Source organism: Taudactylus pleione, unplaced genomic scaffold, assembly GCF_031769625.1.
Source record: "Taudactylus pleione unplaced genomic scaffold, aTauple2 ptg002507l, whole genome shotgun sequence".
Taxonomy (NCBI): domain Eukaryota; kingdom Metazoa; phylum Chordata; class Amphibia; order Anura; family Myobatrachidae; genus Taudactylus; species Taudactylus pleione.
The window spans coordinates 59437-82500 of record NW_028286890.1 but is presented as its reverse complement, the minus strand read 5'-3'; the positions used below and the strand labels follow the sequence as shown (position 1 = coordinate 82500).

The 23064-nt window shown below is 46.1% G+C and overlaps 1 protein-coding gene across 10 annotated transcripts in view; it reads right to left on the bottom strand.

Annotated features, from left to right (window-relative positions):
* CNTRL (centriolin) overlaps nt 1–23064 on the bottom strand; it is a 107286-nt gene that overhangs the window by 71111 nt on the left and 13111 nt on the right. For 5 of the 10 annotated variants that reach the window (XM_088466117.1, XM_088466120.1, XM_088466115.1 and 2 more), the window contains exons 3-11: nt 21783–21907; nt 21338–21468; nt 20575–20734; nt 20297–20483; nt 19417–19610; nt 11851–11970; nt 10603–10831; nt 9312–9421; nt 6791–6985 (exon numbers count right to left, since the gene is read on the bottom strand). In XM_088466117.1, the coding sequence (XP_088322243.1) occupies nt 6791–6985; nt 9312–9421; nt 10603–10831; nt 11851–11970; nt 19417–19610; nt 20297–20483; nt 20575–20734; nt 21338–21468; nt 21783–21907 (1451 nt within the window). Of the gene's footprint in view, nt 1–6790; nt 6986–9311; nt 9422–10602; nt 10832–11850; nt 11971–13001; nt 13050–13169; nt 13227–18671; nt 18693–19416; nt 19611–20296; nt 20484–20574; nt 20735–21337; nt 21469–21537; nt 21637–21782; nt 21908–23064 lie in introns of those variants that run through there. The other 5 variants (XM_088466124.1, XM_088466121.1, XM_088466119.1 and 2 more) reach the window with 5 other exon arrangements.

The following is a 23064-nucleotide window of genomic DNA, read 5'->3' as shown; positions in this document are numbered from 1 at the left end:
ATTAGACAAAGTTACACACAATCACACAGACCGATACACATTAGACAAAGTTACACACAATCACACAGACCGATACACATTAGACAGGATGTTACACACAATCACACAGACAGATACACATTAGGCCGAATGTTACAAACAATCACACAAACAGATACACGTCAGGCCGAATGTTACACAAAATCACACAGACAGATACACGTCAGTCCGAATGTTACACAAAATCACACAAACAGATACACGTCAGGCCGAATGTTACACAAAATCACACAGGCAGATACACGTCAGTCCGAATGTTACACAAAATCACACAAACAGATACACGTCAGGCCGAATGTTACACAAAATCACACAGGCAGATACACATTAGACAGAATGTTACACACAATCACACAAACAGATACACGTCAGGCCGAATGTTACACAAAATCACACAGGCAGATACACATTAGACAAAGTTACACACAATCACACAGACAGATACACGTCAGGCCGAATGTTACACAAAATCACACAGACAGATACAAGTCAGGCCGAATGTTACACAAAATCACACAGGCAGATACACATTAGACAGAATGTTACACACAATCACACAGACCGATACACATTAGACAAAGTTACACACAATCACACAGACCGATACACATTAGACAGAAAGTTACACACAATCACACAGACAGATACACATTAGACAAAGTTACACACAATCACACAGACCGATACACATTAGACAAAGTTACACACAATCACACAGACCGATACACATTAGACAGGATGTTACACACAATCACACAGACAGATACACATTAGGCCGAATGTTACAAACAATCACACAAACAGATACACGTCAGGCCGAATGTTACACAAAATCACACAGACAGATACACGTCAGTCCGAATGTTACACAAAATCACACAAACAGATACACGTCAGGCCGAATGTTACACAAAATCACACAGGCAGATACACGTCAGTCCGAATGTTACACAAAATCACACAAACAGATACACGTCAGGCCGAATGTTACACAAAATCACACAGGCAGATACACATTAGACAGAATGTTACACACAATCACACAAACAGATACACATTAGACAAAGTTACACACAATCACACAGACAGATACACATTAGACAGAATGTTACACACAATCACACAGACAGATACACATTAGACAAAGTTACACACAATCACACAAACAGATACACGTCAGGCCGAATGTTACACAAAATCACACAGACAGATACACGTCAGGCCGAATGTTACACAAAATCACACAGGCAGATACACATTAGACAAAGTTACACACAATCACACAGACAGATACACGTCAGGCCGAATGTTACACAAAATCACACAGACAGATACAAGTCAGGCCGAATGTTACACAAAATCACACAGGCAGATACACATTAGACAGAATGTTACACACAATCACACAGACCGATACACATTAGACAAAGTTACACACAATCACACAGACCGATACACATTAGACAGAAAGTTACACACAATCACACAGACAGATACACATTAGACAAAGTTACACACAATCACACAGACCGATACACATTAGACAGAAAGTTACACACAATCACACAGACCGATACACATTAGACAAAGTTACACACAATCACACAGACCGATACACATTAGACAAAGTTACACACAATCACACAGACCGATACACATTAGACAGAAAGTTACACACAATCACACAGACCGATACACATTAGACAAAGTTACACACAATCACACAGACCGATACACATTAGACAGGATGTTACACACAATCACACAGACAGATACACATTAGACAGAATGTTACACAAAATCACACAGGCAGATACACGTCAGGCCGAATGTTACACAAAATCACACAGGCAGATACACATTAGACAAAGTTACACACAATCACACAGACAGATACACGTCAGGCCGAATGTTACACAAAATCACACAGGCAGATACACATTAGACAGAATGTTACACACAATCACACAGACAGATACACATTAGACAAAGTTACACACAATCACACAGGCAGATACACATTAGACAGAATGTTACACACAATCACACAGACCGATACACATTAGACAGAATGTTACACACAATCACACAGACAGATACACATCCAGGATATACAGAAAGTTTAAAGCGCAACGGAATATGCTGCGCTATATAAGAAACTGTTAATAAATAAATAAAGTCACACAGAAAGTCACACAGAAAGTCACACAGAAAGTCACACAGGCACAGACCGTCACACAGGGTTACACAGACAGTTACACACAGACAGTTACACACATCCTTTGCAGCAGCACGCCTCCTGAGCAGTAGAAGTGATAGTGATTGCTGCAGCCTCACCCTGCTGCAGCCTCCTGTGGTGGGGAGCGGATGTAGGGAGCATACTGCAGCCTCCTGAGCTCGGGGCCAGCGCTAACTTCCTCATGTCATTGTGAAATGGAGGTTACAGAGCCGGAGTCAGAGGAAGCTGCTCTGAGCAGAGCTGTTATCCTGGGCTCCCAAATCACAACACAGGAAACCCGGCCAGCCAATCAGACGCCGGCATCCTTCCAGACCCTCCTCTGCCAGAGAATTGAATTGTTCTCCTCCCTCAGATACAATGTTCCCATTTATACAGAACTCTTCTTGGCTCCCAGCCCTACACATAACTGGATACATATCATGCATAGAAACAGACTGACAGGCCAATTGTACACTGATTAGTCTCTGAGGTCTCGTCAGCTGGGACGGGATCTACACCCTCATTATACTCAGTGTCAGTAAACAGTGTGATGCAACCCCTGCATCTGGGGAGACAGCTCTGCAAAGTATCTGTCATTACTGGAGATATAGGATGGGCAGTAATGATCTGCAGGGGGCCCATAGATAAGTAATCAGCTATGCACCGGGACAAAGCACACTGCAATGCAAGGGGGGCAAGTACACTTATTATTCTGCATGCAGGGTAAATGCTGGCTGCTTTTGCATGTAGCCCACTAATGATAGATGCATTTATATTTACGCTGCAATTTAGAGTTCAGCCATGACACGCCCCTGCCGACGCTAAGGGGTAAATTTACTAAGCGCCGCTTTTGAAACCCCTGCACGTTGCCGGCAAATTGAAGCACCAAACCGCTGTATTAACTACTATGGGCGGTATTCAATTAGTTTCGAACCCGCGATAAAGTTTTGCATGTCGGACTTTTCGCCTACATCGCGTATTTTACCAGCGCAAACTTATCGTGCACGTACCCGCCCTATTCAATTCCAAGAGATGTGAAAATGGCGACACGCGAAGTCAGAACAGTTGGAAAGTGGCGTCAGAATCGGGGAAATCAGCCTGAACCCCCCAAAAAGATGTAGGAACATTGGGGATCAATGTAATAGTGCCCAATTAGCCCTAATAACACTGTTTGGGGTACTTAAGTCGGTACAATTGCCTCTAATTAGCATCTTTGCACAAGTGGTGAAGAATGGCATAAAGCAGTATATTTTGGAGAAATAAGTAGTTCTGTCAAATTCGGGGTACCTGAAAATGGGTGCGAGCATCTTTTACTGTCTCTAAAGTGCAGCTTTAATAAAAGTGAAATTCCTCCCTCATAAAAGCACCTGCAACCCCCCAAAACACTTCACCCCTTCTTAGAGCACCCCCAGAACTTTATTGCGCTAGTTTGGCAAACTTGTCCCCCCACTTTGTACTTTTTCGCCCCAAAACTCAAACTACTTTTTTGGGGTGTTCGTAAGTTTTTTCCTGGAATTTTTTGACGCAGTTCTCCTTTGGGGGTTGTTTGGCTGTCCCAGGGGTTCTGAGAGGTTTTCCCACCTTTGCTCCTCAAAATAAAAACTTTGCACTTCTTTTCTCCTGCTATTCAGAGGCGAAGCTTTTTCGCCTATTACATTGCGTTGACTTCCCGTGTACGCGAAAAGTGGATGGCATTGAATACGGAGATAAGTTTCTGCCAGGTGAAGAGTCGCAATCGTCGATACTTTTTCGTGGATCTCGGTTTTTCGCTTCTAATTAAACACGGGCCTATGTCGATGTCCATCTGTTTTACGGCGTTTTCGTGGGGGTTTTTCTTGTGTCTTTTTAACCACATCCGCCATAAAACCGCTGCGTTTATCTAGCCAATCCGGAGGGGAGGAATTACAATACACTTATAATGTAATGAATAAAGCTGGCTACACACCTATTCGATCACTGTGCTAATCGGGTAAACGCTGTGTCCCGAGCGTGACCCCCCTACCAGCTGCCTGTGAGGCCCGTACATAGAACCGGATTCACTACTGACCGCAATTTTGCTTATACGCACGCAGCGCAGTTGCTAATATCAGCGGTGATATGTAAATGTTTGTAATCGCATTGCGATCGCAGCCTGATATAAGGACGCCCACTTACCCTTACCCACATCCGTATACTAGGGCAACATAGCGAAACCATCGGTAACATCGGACCCATACGCACACTTGCACAAGCCCTTACCTTACTCAGAAATTGCTAACAGCCACACACGCTATTGGTGCCATGGCTGCTTATGGCCACGCAGTGGATAATTTATGCACTCCTCTGCAACGCACTGGCACGCCTGCGTACGCCCGACCACCACCCACATACGGCGCTTCCTGTCAATCACTCTGCTCTGGGTCTGCATATCCTCTGCAATCACAGTCCCGATCGCAATAGCTAGCATTGATAATTATTTTATGGTGGGACATAATATTGTATTAATGTAAAACTGTTTCATTTTGTTAATGGAGCACTATTATTAATTATATAAGAGGGGCATGAATAAATAATTGTTAGTTGGTGTTTATGTTGTGATGACACAGGCAGTATTTATTATTTTATGGCTATAAAAGTGGTGCCCATATAATAAAATAATAAATGTTGCCCTGTCATAAAACCATTTTTAAACAACAATTATTATTTTATTAATATTGCCCCTTTAATATAATTAATAAATAATAGTGCGCTCAATAAAATGAAACAATTTTACCCCTAATACATTAATAAAATAATAAATCGCCCTATAAGACAATTATCAATGTCAGCTGCCTCCTTATTCGTTACAGAATCCTCTGCTGTTTTCCTGCGGTTGAGGTTTTAGTAAATCAGAGGAATGCGGAATGTAAACCGCCGGAAACGCACAAACTGCTGCTTAGGAAATACACCCCTAAATCTCTGCCCCACCTGCAGCGCAAGGTACAAATTTGATAATGACTCTGAATGAGCCCCTTTGTGTGTAAGTTTATCTATTACTCCTCGTCTAGGAGCAGGATATACCCCAGGAGAGATAATACTGCTGTGCACGGCTCATTGTATCAACCAGCAGAATATCCCTGACACATGGCCAACAGGTAATTATCAGAACGGTTGCCGTAGGTATCAGCCAGGTGTCATAACTGGGTGCGTTCACAGATCCATGCACTTGTGACAGCTGTGAAGGGAACGGAGATTGTGATGTCACTGGGGGAGGGGCTAAGCACTGTGCGCAGAAACGTTGTCTACATCAGGGCAAAAAAGGAAGTCACTGCGATGCCCTTTCATAAATGTCCTCCAGTGATTATACAAATAGGCATTTCTCACCCTGATGAGACTGAGGATAGAGATATCAGGCACGTATCGTGTTACCCTGAGTAACTATGACGTACCCGGCTCAGGTCACGGAGCACAGCTTGCAGTATTTACAGAGCCAGCAACAAGAAGATACTGAGGTCTCCATGTGGATGTTAAGGCAGAAGGGAAACTCTGTACATGGACTTTCTGCTATTATACAGATCAAGTGACTGCCACCTACTGGGCAAGTCAGTGATGACACAAGAGGGAGATTAATTCCTTGGGAGGCAACACAATATGGGATCATTTTGGGTCACCAAAAAAGTGTAAATTTGCACTTGGACAAACCATGTTGAGATGCAAGAGGTGCAGAACATGCAAACTACAGTTTCCAGCTGCATTTACTCCTGACTCGAGGGGGTATATATTTACTAAAGTGCGGGTTATTAGAAGTGGAGGTGTTGCCCATAGTAACTAATCAGATTCTAGCTATTATCTTCTTGAAGGTGCTAGGTCGATGTTAAGTAGAATCGCTTCTAAAAACCCTCACTATAGTAGATATAATCCTTAGGAGAGGACCTACATGAATTAACAAGGATGGTAATGAATCATGGTTTAACCACAGCGCTGAAATCACAGAACAGAAACATAAAACACATAATTTCTTTATAATGAAAAAAACTCCAAATGATATTAGTATTTCTCCGCAATATTATAAGAGTTTCATGGGCTCTAAGATGACACTGATCTTACACAATAAAAAGGAGAAATACTATAGTACTAGAACCAGAAGCATAGAATAATGGTCATTTCCTATAAGACGGGTACCATGGGATTTGTGGGTAAGGATTACAGCACATTTCTGTATAGTGCACAATTATCCTACGAGTGACAGGGAAAGGCTGAGAGCGGGGTAAGAGGGTAACTGGCCACGGAGCCCCACATGTTCATACAGACGGCCAATCCTCCTGTGACCTTGTAGCCATTAACTGGCTCAAAACAGTCAACAGAAATCACACAGCATATTTCCATAGTCCTGATTACCGCTGTCTGCCCACCATACTGGCCTATGACCGAATAAACATGGAGCTGGTACTTTGGGAGGAAGGGTCACCATGCCATAGACCGCCATCCTACCTCTGAACTATTGGCCAACACGCAACAACCTATGCTGCCTGCACAGAGCCCTCCGTGCCCGGCCCACGTTACACACATACTCACATGTCTGGGATCCCACGGGCTGAGGGACTCTAGTTGGCGCTGCAGCTCCTCGATCTCCCTATGCTTCTTGTCTATCTCGCTCCGCTGGCGATCCATCTGTCCCTCCAGCTCCTCAGCTTCCTGGCGCAGCTGGTTCAGGAGTTGGATTTTGCTGCTTAGCTGTTGGCGAAGTTTCTCTTTTTCTGCCTCCGAAACCTTTTCAGAAAACAACAATCACATTTTCACCACCGGGTTTGTCTATTTATAGAGACATATTTACTTCGATTTCAACCAGCAGTGTAGATAATTATTACAGATGGATGTAAGGTCGGCAGCTTGGAGTTACAGAGAACGGTTATCGCCATTTTTAGTTCATTCTGTGGCAGAATGGTGATCGGCACTGGGGAAATGGTTTGGTAACTTAAAATACTTAAATTGTGCCATACAGTATGTCTGGTAATAACATTGTTGTTTCACAGGAACACAGAAGGGCTTATTATTGCAGCAGTTAGATAAATCCCCAGCTCTGTGTGTGAGGGGGACAAGGATCTGAGAGCGAGAGAAAGAAATGTACAAGAGGCCGGGGGCAGACAGGAGAGGGCACAGTATGACACCCATGGGAGAGGTAGGACAGGGAGAGAGGAGCCATAGGTAGGGGGCTGCCAGGAGAGGGCACAGTATGACACCCATGGGAGAGGTAGGACAGGGAGAGAGGAGCCATAGACAGGGGGCAGACAGGAGAGGGCACAGTATGACACCCATGGGAGAGGTAGGGCAGGGAGAGAGGAGCCATAGGTAGGGGGCTGCCAGGAGAGGGCACAGTATGACACCCATGGGAGAGGTAGGACAGGGAGAGAGGAGCCATAGGTAGGGGGCTGCCAGGAGAGGGCACAGTATGACACCCATGGGAGAGGTAGGACAGGGAGAAAGGAGCCATAGGCAGGGGGCAGACAGGAGAGGGCACAGTATGACACCCATGGGAGAGGTAGGACAGGGAGAGAGGAGCCATAGACAGGGGGCAGACAGGAGAGGGCACAGTATGACACCCATGGGAGAGGTAGGACAGGGAGAGAGGAGCCATAGACAGGGGGCAGACAGGAGAGGGCACAATATGACACCCATGGGAGAGGTAGGACAGGGAGAGAGGAGCCATAGACAGGGGGCAGACAGGAGAGGGCACAGTATGACACCCATGGGAGAGGTAGGACAGGGAGAGAGGAGCCATAGACAGGGGGCAGACAGGAGAGGGCATATGAAATATCCAGAGTCCCGATGTCCCCTCACTCTCAGGACACATGTAATACAGACAGTCACGGAGTCCCCTCACTCTCAGGGCACATGTAATACAGACAGTCCCGGTGTCCACTCACTCTCAGGGTACATGTAATACAGGCAGTTCCGGTGTCCCCTCACTCTCAGGGCACATGTAATACAGACAGTCCCGGTGTCCCCTCACTCTCAGGGCACATGTAATACAGACAGTCACGGAGTCCCCTCACTCTCATGGCACATGTAATACAGACAGTCCCGGTGTCCACTCACTCTCAGGGTACATGTAATACAGGCAGTTCCGGTGTCCCCTCACTCTCAGGACACATGTAATACAGACAGTCCCGATGTCCCCTCACTCTCAGGGCACATGTAATACAGACAGTCCCGATGTTCCCTCACTCTCAGGGCACATGTAATACAGACGTCCCAGTGTCCCCTCACTCTCAGGGCACATGTAATACAGGCAGTTCCGGTGTCCCCTCACTCTCAGGACACATGTAATACAGACAGTCCCGATGTCCCCTCACTCTCAGGACACATGTAATACAGACAGTCCCGATGTTCCCTCACTCTCAGGGCACATGTAATACAGACAGTCCCGGTGTCCCCTCACTCTCAGGGCACATGTAATACAGACAGTCACGGAGTCCCCTCACTCTCAGGGCACATGTAATACAGACAGTCACGGAGTCCCCTCACTCTCAGGGCACATGTAATACAGACAGTTCCGGTGTCCCCTCACTCTCAGGACACATGTAATACAGACAGTTCCGGTGTCCCCTCACTCTCAAGATACATGTAATACAGACAGTTCCGGTGTCCCCTCACTCTCAGGACACATGTAATACAGACAGTCCCGGTGTCCCCTCACTCTCAAGATACATGTAATACAGACAGTCCCGATGTCCCCTCACTCTCAAGATACATGTAATACAGACAGTCCCGATGTTCCCTCACTCTCAGGACACATGTAATACAGACAGTTCCGATGTCCTCCCTCTCTCAGGACACACGTAATACACAAAACGTTTCATTCAACGAGGTCTGAGTTTTACGCGGCCTTGTCGCACTTACACTTTGTGGCGGTGCCTTCTGACACCAGAGAGTAATAGCGAGCACCTTGACAATATTAAGGAAACCGAATCAAGTTGAAGCTTAATCCAATGAGATCCTGCACGGAGCGTAAGTTCAGTGCAACTCTGCCCTAGAGGAGTTTTCCTAAAGCGCTCAGCCATTACCACGACCATTCCCAGAGAGACCCCGCACCCACCTTCCTCTGCTTAGCCGCCTCTTCCAGCTCTTTCAGCTCTTGGGTCGCTTTGAGTATCTGCTGCTCGGAGAGAACGATTTCCTGGCGCAGCTCGGTTAATCTCGCTTGGGCTGATAAAACAAATGTAGAGATCGATCTTGTTCATTTTACTGCCAAACCCTCCAAATTTATTATAAATCCTAAATCTTCAAGAAGTAAATGATCGTTAACGTGAGCAACGATTTATATAATTTGTCCAATAACAGATACTGATGGAGCAACATATTCACTCTCAGCTACAAACAATGGGCCTGATTCAGACCCACTCGCGAGCGGCTGTACGCTCGCAAGTGGGTCGATGGTCTGCACTGAGCATGCGCACGACGGAGGGAGCTCCGTCGTGCGCATGCGCCAGACACGACGAGCGAAGGACTTTCCTTCGCTCGTTGTGTCCGATCAAAGGGGGCGTGCTGTCAATGTTGATTGACAGCACGCCCCCTTTGGTGGGCGTGCCGGGGGCGTGCCTCCCTGACGGGGGCGTTCCCACGGGAACGCCTCCCGTCAGAAGCCGGCCCACTGACATCACTAGTGATGTCAGTGGGAGTGATTTTGGCTCTGATAGAGCCAAAATCACTCCGGAGCTTGCGGTTGAAAACCTCAACCGCAGGCTCCGGCTCGCAATTTCGATGGTCGCGATGGTCACGACCATCGCGGCCATCAAAATGCACGCTCGTATAGCCTGTGGGTGGTGACCCACAGCTATACGAGCGTCCAGGAGGACGCTCCATGAAAAAGGAGCCCGGCCCTCATGCAGAGCGTGCGCTCTGCTCAGAGCGTACGGCTCTGAATGAGGGCCAATGACTCCAAAGGTTATCGTGTGATAGTGGTTAATCAAAGTGATGCTAACTGGTGAGTCTAACGAGTGGAATGCTGCACTACATCCTGCCATATCTGTAAATGTACAAATACAGCCTACAGAAACTTTTCATAACTTTCAACTTTAATCCAATATTACCAGGAAATATTAAATGGATCACACGCTGATAATAGGAAGCAGGTTTTTGCCGAAATACCCTTTATGCAATTCTGAAACTGATAAAACTTGATTTTTGTGTTTTGGTTGAGCCGCCTCCTTGTTGAACCACGCTATAAAAGTTTCATGATCACAAAACAAAACCCACATAAAGGAATTTAGAATTATAACTGAAATACATTTAACATTGTACAGGTCAAGATTATAACCGATTATTTAATGTGGGGTAATAAACGTGCTGCCCTCTAGTGGTTGCACATATAGCTCTGCCTATTTCACCTGTTTGGATATTTCTCTCCTTGTCATTGAGGTCCACATCGAGCGTTGTGTGAATCCGGGCCCGGATTTGTTGATTCTTAATGTGGTCATCCCCATCGGGCGCGAGCTTTCCAATCTGCATTTGTTGTGCGCGATCTGCGATAAACCCCTCCTGAGCATACAGGTTCCTCTTATACCTGGCTTTACCAATGTATGGACTTTCTTCAGGGGCGTCCTCAAGATCTACTTCCTAAAGATGACCAAAGAATGAATGGACACTACGCGTTTCACAGGAAGGATTAGGAGGCTGTTTTTCACTTACGGGGGGTTCAGAATTAGTGACACCGGGCGTGATTCTGAGGTGGAAGCAGACGCGTCTTTTACAGCATTTGCTTCCACCTCCTTATGCTAATGCCACGTCCGAATTTACAAACAACTGAGACGCCCACTTGCAGCATCTTAATTGTGTGCAGGTGATTCGGACGCGCAGACTTAACACCTGGCAGTTTGCGTACGCTATGAACACTGCGTTCATCTCGGAATCAGCGCCATTGTCCGATATTAAGCACTAAGCACATCTTCTACAATAATAATTAAAATGCTATTTAATCCATAGAAAGCAAATATTTCCTTTCAATAGACAGATGAAATCTGATCTCTGATTGGTTGATATAAATTTAAAAAAGAAAACAAGTCGCAAACATGCGCGGCGGTGTATGTATCATAACTGTCGGGGTATTTTCTAATTCATAGTACACCACTCATCATAGGTTTCCATTTCCCGTTCTATACTAAATTATATCCAGATTAAAAAAAAAAAAAAAAAGGAAGATCGACACCGTAATGTTGAAGGTCACAATTGTCAACATGGGTAAAGTGTCGACATCTGCAAAACTTTGACATATGAAATGTTCACACAGTCAAAATTTTAGAGCAAGTCGACATTGGGTATGACAAAATTCTGAACATGACGACATTTTTCCTGTCGACAATATGCTGTCTATATAATGACTGTCAACATACCGAAAAATACCCAGCCAAGCTACAATGGCTCCTCACGGGTGGTGCGATTTCTACATGTCATACATGTCATACCCCACTGTAAGAAATGTTGACATGTTCATAACTACACGTATACTGACCGCAGCAATATTTACATATCAGCCGCTTAGCCCCTCCCTAATATTAAAGAGCAGTTACACTAATGAGCGAGGAAACAACAGCGCAATACTTGGACATATCTGGCCCCGGGAGGGGAGAAAACGTTACCTCTGAAGTCACGTATCCCAACGGCTCAAACTTGGCATCTATCTTGTAGAAGGCCAGCTCCTGCTCCAGCTCGTACTGCTTCTGGCAGGCCCGCGTCAGCTCCAGCGTTTTCTGCTTTAGCTAGAATGGTAAATAGTCTGTTATTTCTTTCCTATCCCTGTGCCTGGGGATAATCACTGCACCGTCACACACAGTACACAACGACACAGTAACACACACAATCACATGAAAGCTCTTTATTGGGGAATATAGAATCGGTCGGGACTCCCGGACTGGGGTTACCACTGCTCTGCTAGTTGGGCGGGAAGGGATGGTGGGAACTAGATATCGGAAAGTTTGAGATCAGGTTTCACCTTTAGTAATAATCATGATGAAACCAGAACTAAGGGCCTGATTCAGAACCGGAAGCTAAGCTGCGATCGAACGCTATGGCCGATAGTCACCCGTCTACGCAAGCGTCGCAGGGCGCGAGGCAGTCACTGCGATCAGGAATCGTGCACTCGTAGTACACATACTGAGCGCTACTTTGAGTGACAGACAGTGTCGTTGGTGGGTGGTAACAGGGAAAGGTCCTGGAAAACGGGGGAGAGGATCTGCGAACGCAGGCGTGTCCGAGCGTCAAAACTGCGTTCTTTGGGCATGCATAATTAGCATGGTGGCGTCATTGTACACATCACCTGGTTGTATTTCAGCCTGCAGTGATCGCTGTGCTTGCGGCGGGGTAGGGTCTACCTCAAGCGCTGCGCACAGCTCCGATGGCTCGTGGTGTTACCGATTAATCACACACTTCCTGGAGATGACGTGTGCAAAGAAAGAAAAGTGGGCGTCTTTACACTGGCGTGCGATCTCTCTGCCGTCCCTCTCTAAGACAGAGGGCGTCCTTAAGCCTGGCTGTGCGTTCGCGGAATTTGCATACCCAGCCCCTGACGGCTGCGTAAGTGAACTGCGTTGCGTCCGGGTCTGAATCGCCCCCTATTTACCTTATGCAGTCAGTCTATATAAGGCCCTGCGCTCCATATACAGCCAAATATTCTGGGGAAGGAGCTATTGTGCTGGCCAACAGGAAAATCCTGCTGGAACTTATAGTTCAACAACATATATTGCTCTCGCTAACTAGTAAGTCCATCATGTGACCCCTAGTAACATGGTACCTCGCACACAGCATGCAGACAGTCTCCCACAGGATGCAAATTGCGAAGCTAATGGAGGAAGATATCACAGAAACAGCGGATGAGAAATTCATGCAGATTTAACGCAATTCACAAATGTCTCGCTGGTCATGCAGCACGGTCATGCCGAGGGGAGACCTGGTGATCTACCTTTATAGAGACGCACAGGCGGGGAGAGAAAGAGGCGCTGAGATAACCGGAGAGGCGCTGGAAGGAAGAAGGAATCAGGAGAGGAGGACAGGTGGTTAGAAGACACACAAGGGAGCAGTCTGGCGGCTTTTCTATAGGAAACTGCAGCGGATCATTACCGGACAGGTCTCTAAATGAGGCAAAGAAGATGGGTGCAGACCCCCAAGTCCTATTGTGAGCCAGCTGCTTGGCGGGAGGGTCTGTGGCAACGATCAACTTAATTGGCCACCATGTGTGTGGCCCATTTGGAAATGGTCACGTAACAGCAGGTCCACACGAAGAACATGTAATTTCGTTTCATGATCTCAGACCATTCGATACTCCAGATGTACAGCTCATGGAAACACAGTATCGCCTTTCTAACCCCAATATATTGCTAGTACCTGGTACCTGTGTTTAAGCTACAACTCTCACTATCGCCATACAGAACAGGCAGAGCTGTGAATAGAACGGGTGAACTTACTCTCAGTGCCATTTTGCAGTATTTAAAGGAACGCAGCAGTCACATTAGTACTCCTATTACTGTCAGGTAAATGCAGAAACCCTGCTTCCATACAGGAATCTGCTGCTGCTGCTGCTGTATATCAAGGGGGTGGGGATTTATATATTTACAGTGTTTAGTTAGACAGTCAATAGGTCGACACCAAATTGTCGAAAGCCAATAGGTAGACAGGGTCAAAAGATCGACATGATCAAATGATCGACAACATTGTCAAATGGTCGACACACAAATGGTCAACACAAAATAGTTCAACTTTTTTTATTTTAACCCTAACCCTTCCTCAGATGCTTAACATTAACCCGTCGCCTAATGCCTAACCCCAACTGCCCTCTTCCACAGCCTAACCCTAACTATCCCCTTCCGCAGCCTAACCCTCCGCAAACTTCCTAACCCTAACTGTCCCCTTCCGCAGCCTAACCCCAACCCTTCCCCAAGTGCCTAACCCTAACTGTCCCCTTCCGCAGCCTAACCCTCCACCAAGTGCCTAATCCTAACTGTCCCCTTCCACAGCCTAACCCTAACCCTCCACCAAGTGCCTAACCATAACTGTCCCCTTCCACAGCCTAACCCTCCACCATGTGCCTAACTCTAACTGTCCCCTTCCGCAGCCTAACCCTAACCCTCCACCAAGTGCCTAATCCTAACAGTCCCCTTCCGAAGCCTAACCCTAACCCTCCACCAAGTGCCTAACCCCAACTGTCCCCTTCCACAGCCTAACCCTAAGCCAAGTGCCTAACTCCAACTGTCCCCTTCTACAGCCTAACCCTAACCCTCCGCCAAGTGCCTAACACCAACTGTCCCCTTCCGCAGCCTAACCCTCCGCCTAGTGCCGAACCCTAACTGTCCCTTTCAGCAGCCTAACCCTAACTGTCCCCTTCCACAGCCTAACCCTAACCCTCCACCAAGTGCCTAATCCTGATTGTCCGCTTCCACAGCCCAACCCTAACCCTCCGCCAAGTGCCTAACCCTAACGGTCCCCTTCCACAGCCTAACCCTAAGCCAAGTGCCTAACCCTAACTGTCCCCTTCCGCAGCCTAACCCTCCACAAAGTGCCTAATCCTGACTGTCCCCTTCCACAGCCTAACCCTAACCCTCCGCCAAGTGCCTAATCCTGACTGTCCCCTTCCACAGCCTAACCCTCCGCCAAGTGCCTAACCACAACAATTATGAAAAATTTTGAATAACCATGTAAACCTTTTCTGTATCGACCATTTGCGTGTTTACCTTTTGACCCTGACGACTGTAGTTCATGTTGACTTTAACGGTCAACCATTTGGTGTCGACCTAACTGGCTGTCTCTCTAGACACTGTAGATCTTCCATCCCTGCACCATTACAAGGCAGATTTGAGTAAAAGACTAAACGTCGCAGCTCCTGCAAGTTAATGTAAGACAACGGCTTTCGCTTCCATGGGCTGATTCTGAGTCGTGCGCAGCCGATGTCGGACGCAGTGAGCGATTCGTTTCTTCTGTGTATGCATCCAAGACGCACTGCGCATACACATTGAGACGCACTTGTATAAAAGGTGCAGACGAGTGTGACTCGCAAATGATGCAGACATGGATGCCGCTGCGTCCACCTCAGATTCAGGCCGCCAATCTTTCTCTTGGTGCGCCATTGTGCAGGGCCACATTTGGTGTAATTGTGCCGTGTGCTCAGCTACGGAAATTCACTTGGTCTCTGGGGTGACTTGTATTCAGCACAGTACCGTGGCTGTGTGCTGGGCTCATTAGTCTGCAGCGAGCGCACAAGAGCACGGGCTTTCCAACAGAGACCCTTACCCAGTATTACCAGAAACCACGTACCCAGTGTATTGCTGAGAATGTAACGAGACATCTGCTCTACTACACCGTACACCAGGGGGCGCTATCTGCTCTCCCTGCACAATCACTAGAGAGGTCACACTTAGGGGTGTATTTACTAAAGTGAGAGTTATTAGAAGTGGAGATGTTGCCCATAGCAACCAGATTCTAGCTATTATCTTCTAGAAGGTGCTAGATAAATGTTAAAGATAATCTGATTGGTTGCTATGGGCAACATCTCCCCTTCTAAAAACCTGAACTTTAGTAAATATTCCCCTAAGTAATCAAGAACTTCACACACAGAGATATTATATATATATATATATCTCAAAATACACAGTCAACACAAGGATGGCATGCGTCACAAATAGAAAGATAAAACACTAATTGTCAGGGATGCAACAAATGGAATTAAACCCTGAACGGACTCTTCTTCTATGTGATAAATTTATCCTCTTTGTTCTGAATAAAAACGTTATTGGAACATTCAGTTAGAAGAGTTAATCAGTGCACACAATGCATGGTGTATACAGCTCATACATGCCCAGAACACGGCATACACAGTACACACAGTGCATGGTGTATGCAGCTCATACATGCCCCAGAACACGGCACCCACAGTACACACAATGCATGGTGTATACAGCTCATACATGCCCAGAACACGGCATACACAGTACACACAGTGCATGGTGTATACAGCTCATACATGCCCAGAACACGGCATACACAGTACACACAATGCATGGTGTATGCAGCTCAGACATGCCCCAGAACACGGCACACACAGTACACACAGTGCATGGTGTATGCAGCTCATACATGCCCCAGAACACGGCACACACAGTACACACAATGCATGGTGTATGCAGCTCAGACATGCCCCAGAACACGGCACACACAGTACACACAATGCATGGTGTATGCAGCTCAGACATGCCCCAGAACACGGCACCCACAGTACACACAATGCATGGTGTATGCAGCTCAGACATGCCCCAGAACACGGCACCCACAGTACACACAATGCATGGTGTATGCAGCTCAGACATGCCCCAGAACACGGCACCCACAGTACACACAATGCATGGTGTATGCAGCTCAGACATGCCCCAGAACACGGCACACACAGTACACACAATGCATGGTGTATGCAGCTCATACATGCCCCAGAACACGGCACACACAGTACACACAATGCATGGTGTATGCAGCTCAGACATGCCCCAGAACACGGCACACACAGTACACACAGTGCATGGTGTATGCAGCTCATACATGCCCCAGAACACGGCACACACAGTACACACAATGCATGGTGTATGCAGCTCATACATGCCCCAGAACACGGCACACACAGTACACACAATGCATGGTGTATGCAGCTCAGACATGCCCCAGAACACGGCACACACAGTACACACAATGCATGGTGTATGCAGCTCAGACATGCCCCAGAACACGGCACCCACAGTACACACAATGCATGGTGTATGCAGCTCAGACATGCCCCAGAACACGGCACCCACAGTACACACAATGCATGGTGTATGCAGCTCAGACATGCCCCAGAACACGGCACCCACAGTACACACAATGCATGGTGTATGCAGCTCAGACATGCCCAGAACACGGCACACACAGTACACACAATGCATGGTGTATGCAGCTCAGACATGCCCCAGAACACGGCACCAACAGTACACACAATGCATGGTGTATGCAGCTCAGACATGCCCCAGAACACAGCACACACAGTACACACAATGCATGGTGTATGCAGCTCAGACATGCCCCAGAACACGGCACACACAGTACACACAATGCATGGTGTATGCAGCTCATACATGCCCCAGAACACGGCACACACAGTACACACAATGCATGGTGTATGCAGCTCATACATGCCCCAGAACACGGCACACACAGTACACACAATGCATGGTGTATGCAGCTCAGACATGCCCCAGAACACGGCACCCACAGTACACACAATGCATGGTGTATGCAGCTCAGACATGCCCCAGAACACGGCACACACAGTACACACAATGCATGGTGTATGCAGCTCAGACATGCCCCAGAACACGGAACACACAGTACACACAATGCATGGTGTATGCAGCTCAGACATGCCCAGAACACGGCACACACAGTACACACAATGCATGGTGTATGCAGCTCAGACATGCCCCAGAACACGGCACACACAGTACACACAGTGCATGGTGTATGCAGCTCATACATGCCCCAGAACACAGCACACACAGTACACACAATGCATGGTGTATGCAGCTCAGATATACCCAGAACACGGCACACACAGTACACACAATGCATGGTGTATGCAGCTCAGACATGCCCCAGAACACGGCACACACAGTACACACAGTGCATGGTGTATGCAGCTCATACATGCCCCAGAACACGGCACACACAGTACACACAGTGCATGGTGTATGCAGCTCATACATGCCCCAGAACACGGCACACACAGTACACACAATGCATGGTGTATGCAGCTCATACATGCCCCAGAACACGGCACACACAGTACACACAATGCATGGTGTATGCAGCTCAGACATGCCCCAGAACACGGCACACACAGTACACACAATGCATGGTGTATGCAGCTCAGACATGCCCCAGAACACGGCACACACAGTACACACAATGCATGGTGTATACAGCTCAGACATGCCCCAGAACACGGCACCCACAGTACACACAATGCATGGTGTATGCAGCTCAGACATGCCCCAGAACACGGCACACACAGTGCACACAATGCATGGTGTATGCAGCTCAGACATGCCCCAGAACACGGCACACACAGTACACACACGTGTCCATGTTAGGGACACAGGAAGAGAGTGCATTCTGCGTTTACGACCCACGTATATGTACTACGGGTGTACTCATCATATTGTGAGGGCGTCCAAGCTCCTCTTCCTGTGCTTTGGGGGCACATGGCAGACCCTGGATGTATGTAGGGTCCCCTCTGTAGGAGTTTTGCTGGTTGGATCTAACCACAGACAGCAAATTTATTCTATATAAACCCAACTTGCATAAAACCAAATACTGGAAATTGGATTAAAACCTCCTTGCATCCCTAAAATAAAAGATAATACAATGTATCACACAGAGGTAACATTACTTGCATCAAAGCAATCTCCCATTTTTGCGTGAACCAAAGAAATCAAATGACGCAGATTAAATCCTGAATGAATGAAAAGAAAAAAAGCAGAATAAAACCAGAACCATTAATACTCATATATTCTGAATGTGCTACTGATTACAGTTATGATTCTAGGAGCCGCTAGTGGGGTCTCATCTCAGGGCGTTACTGTGATACTAGCGCTGCTACGACGAGAGTGTGTCTGCTCTAGGGAGAAGAGCTTACGTTCAAATTTCACCTTAGGTAAAAAAAAAAAAAAAAAAGTAAGAAAATGTTGCAGACTGAGCAGTTCAACTACTGATCCAAGGGTTGTGGGATAAACCTACAAAAGGTAGGAAAGGCATCAGTACCCCCTCCTCTATAACACATCAGGGCAGCGGTGTATTTATCATACGGGGCACACGGGCTCATTGGGACCCCACACCACAGCCTGCAAGTATAATAATCTTAATATGCTGCGATAAAGGCCTCTCAATGCAGACAACATATAAAGTTACATAACAAGCAGCCCTTTGTGTCTCCCCCAATTAGCGCCTCTGAGCGTCTTGTGAATTGTTAATTTCACCTTTTTTAGATGACAAAATATAGAAGAATAAGAAAAACCTATTCTCCCTATTAGAAGAAAAACAATAGCGCTCAGTGCATAAAACTACAATGGAGAAAAAAAAAAATCTGCCGCAGTCTCCATAAGAGATGATATCAACAGTATTAAGGGGCAACTTACTATCTCGTTCTTGGTGCCCATCTCTCGTTCCAGCTCCTTGTAGCTCTTCTTCTGCTGCTGTGCCTCGTGCCTCAGAGATTTGTTTATCTCATCCTGGCTCTGGAGCTCGTTAATGACCTTCATTTTCTGGCTCTGCAATTCCTCCGTCTCCTTGATCTTTTTCTCCAAGTCTCTCTCTAATTTTTCTACCTCTTCTACAAATACATCAGCTTGGTATTAGCACAGTCTAAATGACTTTAATTAACAATTTAAATTGAACTTATGAGGCTGTAAGCTCTAGTGACATCACGTCTCATCCCGTTTCTGTCCGAGTGGACAGTAATCTGTACAAAATAGTTTTGTTACCTAGAAGACTGCAAGCTCATACATGCGTCTCTGGCATCAGCTCTACACCAAAATGATGCAAGAAAGAGACTCACTGCCCTTTCTGGATGCATGTAAAGCTGTCACTAAGGAGACAGACAGAATTTGACGGCAGATAAGAACTTCTTGGCCCAACTAGTCTGCCCTTTAAAGATAGATATATAGATAGAAGTTCTAAGAAGGAATAGACAGTTTTACTGTACGAGATTATATATATATATATATATATATATATATATATATATATATGGATTTTGGCTCCAATGATCCTGCAGAACATTAAGTGTAAACTTTTATCCACGACCAGACTGGCCATCTGGCTCTTATGACAAATGCCGCCTCCCGGCGCCCTGCTTGGCCGACATGCTTAGACGGGGGTGTGCCATGAGGCCACGCCCCCTTTGCTCCCAGCACGCCATGACTCACGACCACACCCTCTTTTACATACGTGTGCCTGCGGCGCACATGAGAAGGAATGCCAGGACCTATTTAAGCCCTAGTCTGTTCCTGGTTTTACCTATATTAAACCGGTCATGCGCTTCTTGCCTCTCCTGATTCACTATTGGTTGTCCATCCAGAGAATTCAAACAGCGCAAGTGGTAAATGGTGTATAGCCGGTAATGGGGAAGATTGGCAATTGGATTATCACCCAGGAAGAGTGAGGTTAAGTCTTTCAGAGGCTTCAGCCGGGAAACATCCTGCAACTACAGGAAAGTTGTTTAAGTATAGTATGCAAGATGCTACCTCTGCTGTATATTTGCTGGTTTGCTGGGCATCATGGATTGAGTCACTTACTGAAGAGATCTTATTCTGTTTCAGATTCAAGATGTTCATCGTTTTCAGCTTCTTCCCGAGCCAGGCAGGGACGTGCTCAATCTCGTTCCCAGAGAGGTTCAGCTTCTGGAGGTTGTGCATATGCTCCAAGCCTTCAAATTTGCTGCAATAAAACAGAGACCTTCTTATATATAAAACATGGCCAACCGATCAGCTGGGGACTATATGATTTCTATATGGTCTCTATAACAGGCTAAGTAATGAGCACAGGTCCTGATTCAGGGTGGAACGGAGCTCGTATGAGGACCAAACAATCAATATTCTGCATACATGTGAGTCTGCGTGTGTACCGTAGTCGGACTACTGACCATCATGTATCTGCAGCGTGTGTATGTATTACTTATGACCAAGAATCAGGCCCGGTCTTCACCAAAACACGTGTGAGAGAGCGAAACTGGTTCCACCAACAAAGAATCTGGACAAAGAAATAAATAATTCAAGTGGAGATTCCACTGCGTTTGGCAATATTGCTACGGCGTTTCCTACTGTATATAATTGTATGCCGCGCCGGTTTATATAAAAATCTGATTGTCACTGGAGGAAAATAAACAAATATAATTTTTCCTTTCAATGACTGTAAAACGAATAATTCAGGGACGGGTCTATCACCACTACGCATCTTTTTCCCAGTCGTTAAATGCGATGGGAGTTTTACCTGTACGCCAACATTAGCGCAAACAATTCATCTAAAAAGAAGGAATGTACACTGTACAATCTCCTGTACCTGATCCTGTTGTGGGACAAGTTCAGGTCACGTATCCGCGTCAGTTTATCCAGCTTCTCTATCTTCTCGATAAGGTTATAACTGAGATTCAATACTTCCAGCCTTTCACATTTATCCAGGCTCTCTATAAACTACAGGAGAGACCCTGTTGTCAGTACACACAGACAGATGGCAGCACACACCTCATTATAACAGATTACCTTTGTCACTATCACAGATCGTACAGCATGATAAACCGGCTACCGCGTCACGGTGCTCGGGATACGATGCGTCATATGCGCCAAGGCGGAATCACAGTGCTGGAAATTAGTTTTAACTAATCAGCAGAAAGTCAAAAATACATATTAACGTAGCACAATTGGCTCAACTTTTGTAGGACATAAAAATATTTGAAAAGACGCATTAAAATAAAATGTTCTATATTATTCCTAATGCAAAAACTAACCTTAAACTTCTTTCCTCCTTCCTTAGACAGAGAAAGATTCAAAGAGTTTACAAAAGCCAAGTTTTCTTGTTTGGATAGTTTTCGGAGAAGAGCCTCGGTGATATAGCGGACTCCCGGGTCATCACCTTTTCATTCACAGAAGGGAACAATAAAGAGAAAAGATTAATTCACAGACAGCATAACGTCCTTTATGCCCTGGGTAATGCCCTACATTATAGGGGGGAATCTAACCAAGCCAGCTCAGACGCCAGACATGGGTGTTATTTTGTTTATTGTGTATTTAATGCTCGTCAGTCTGTCCCTTCATTACATTGTCCTAGAAACTCGAATATCATTACAAAAACTGTTACACTTCTCAGAAAGTGGGTTTGGATTAGTGTGCTAGTGCTTAAATAAGGAGAAGGAGATGTAGTTGACACCCCGGGCAGTGAGAATCCCCTCACCGGAAATCTGACAGCAGTCTGAAACTCAGCTCCACAATCTCGACTGTAAGTATTAGGGTTAGGGGTTAGGTTTAGGCTGTGGGGGGGGCATAGTTAGGGTTAAGATGGGTACACACCTAAGCGATATATCTGCAGATCGAGTGAAAGTTTAACAACAGTCCTGTCTGTTGTTAAATGTCCTTATTGTTTTTATGTTGTATTAGAATTTATTAGAGACTTGTACATACATGTTTTAAATTTATATTACTAAATACTACATTTAAATTTTAATTATGATTGTGCCTCAGATTCTTTTTTTGGGGCTATTGGATGCGCTATGTCTGCAGACATATCTGTCCATCGGCTGTGCAGCGCAGTCAATGCGATGTCTCAACGACGCCGTTCACAGACATATCGCTGGTACACACTGGCCGAGGTGCAGCAGATATATTGGCCGATCAATTGATCGGCCAATATATCTGTCAGTGTGTACCCAGCATTAGGCTGCAGGAGGGGAGGGTTAAGGTTAGGCTTCGGGAATGGTGGGTATTCTGACCGTTGAGGTCCTGACTGACGGGATCCCATACCCAACCCAGAATAAATGAGTCCTCGGTACAATACTTTTAAACCAATCCTGCACCACTGAGTTCCTAGACGTTTCACATGTTCTACATTTTGCAACAGAAACCTAAAACCTCACAAATGGACCCTCCAGTTTTGTGGCTAAGTTTAATAAACAGATATATATATAAAAAAAAAAAAATGTTAAACTTGGACGGTCATATTATAATGAAAGATGATTTGGGTTAAGACCTTTCTGGTGTTACAAATGTAGAGATAATTGTACGGTCTCATCTAAT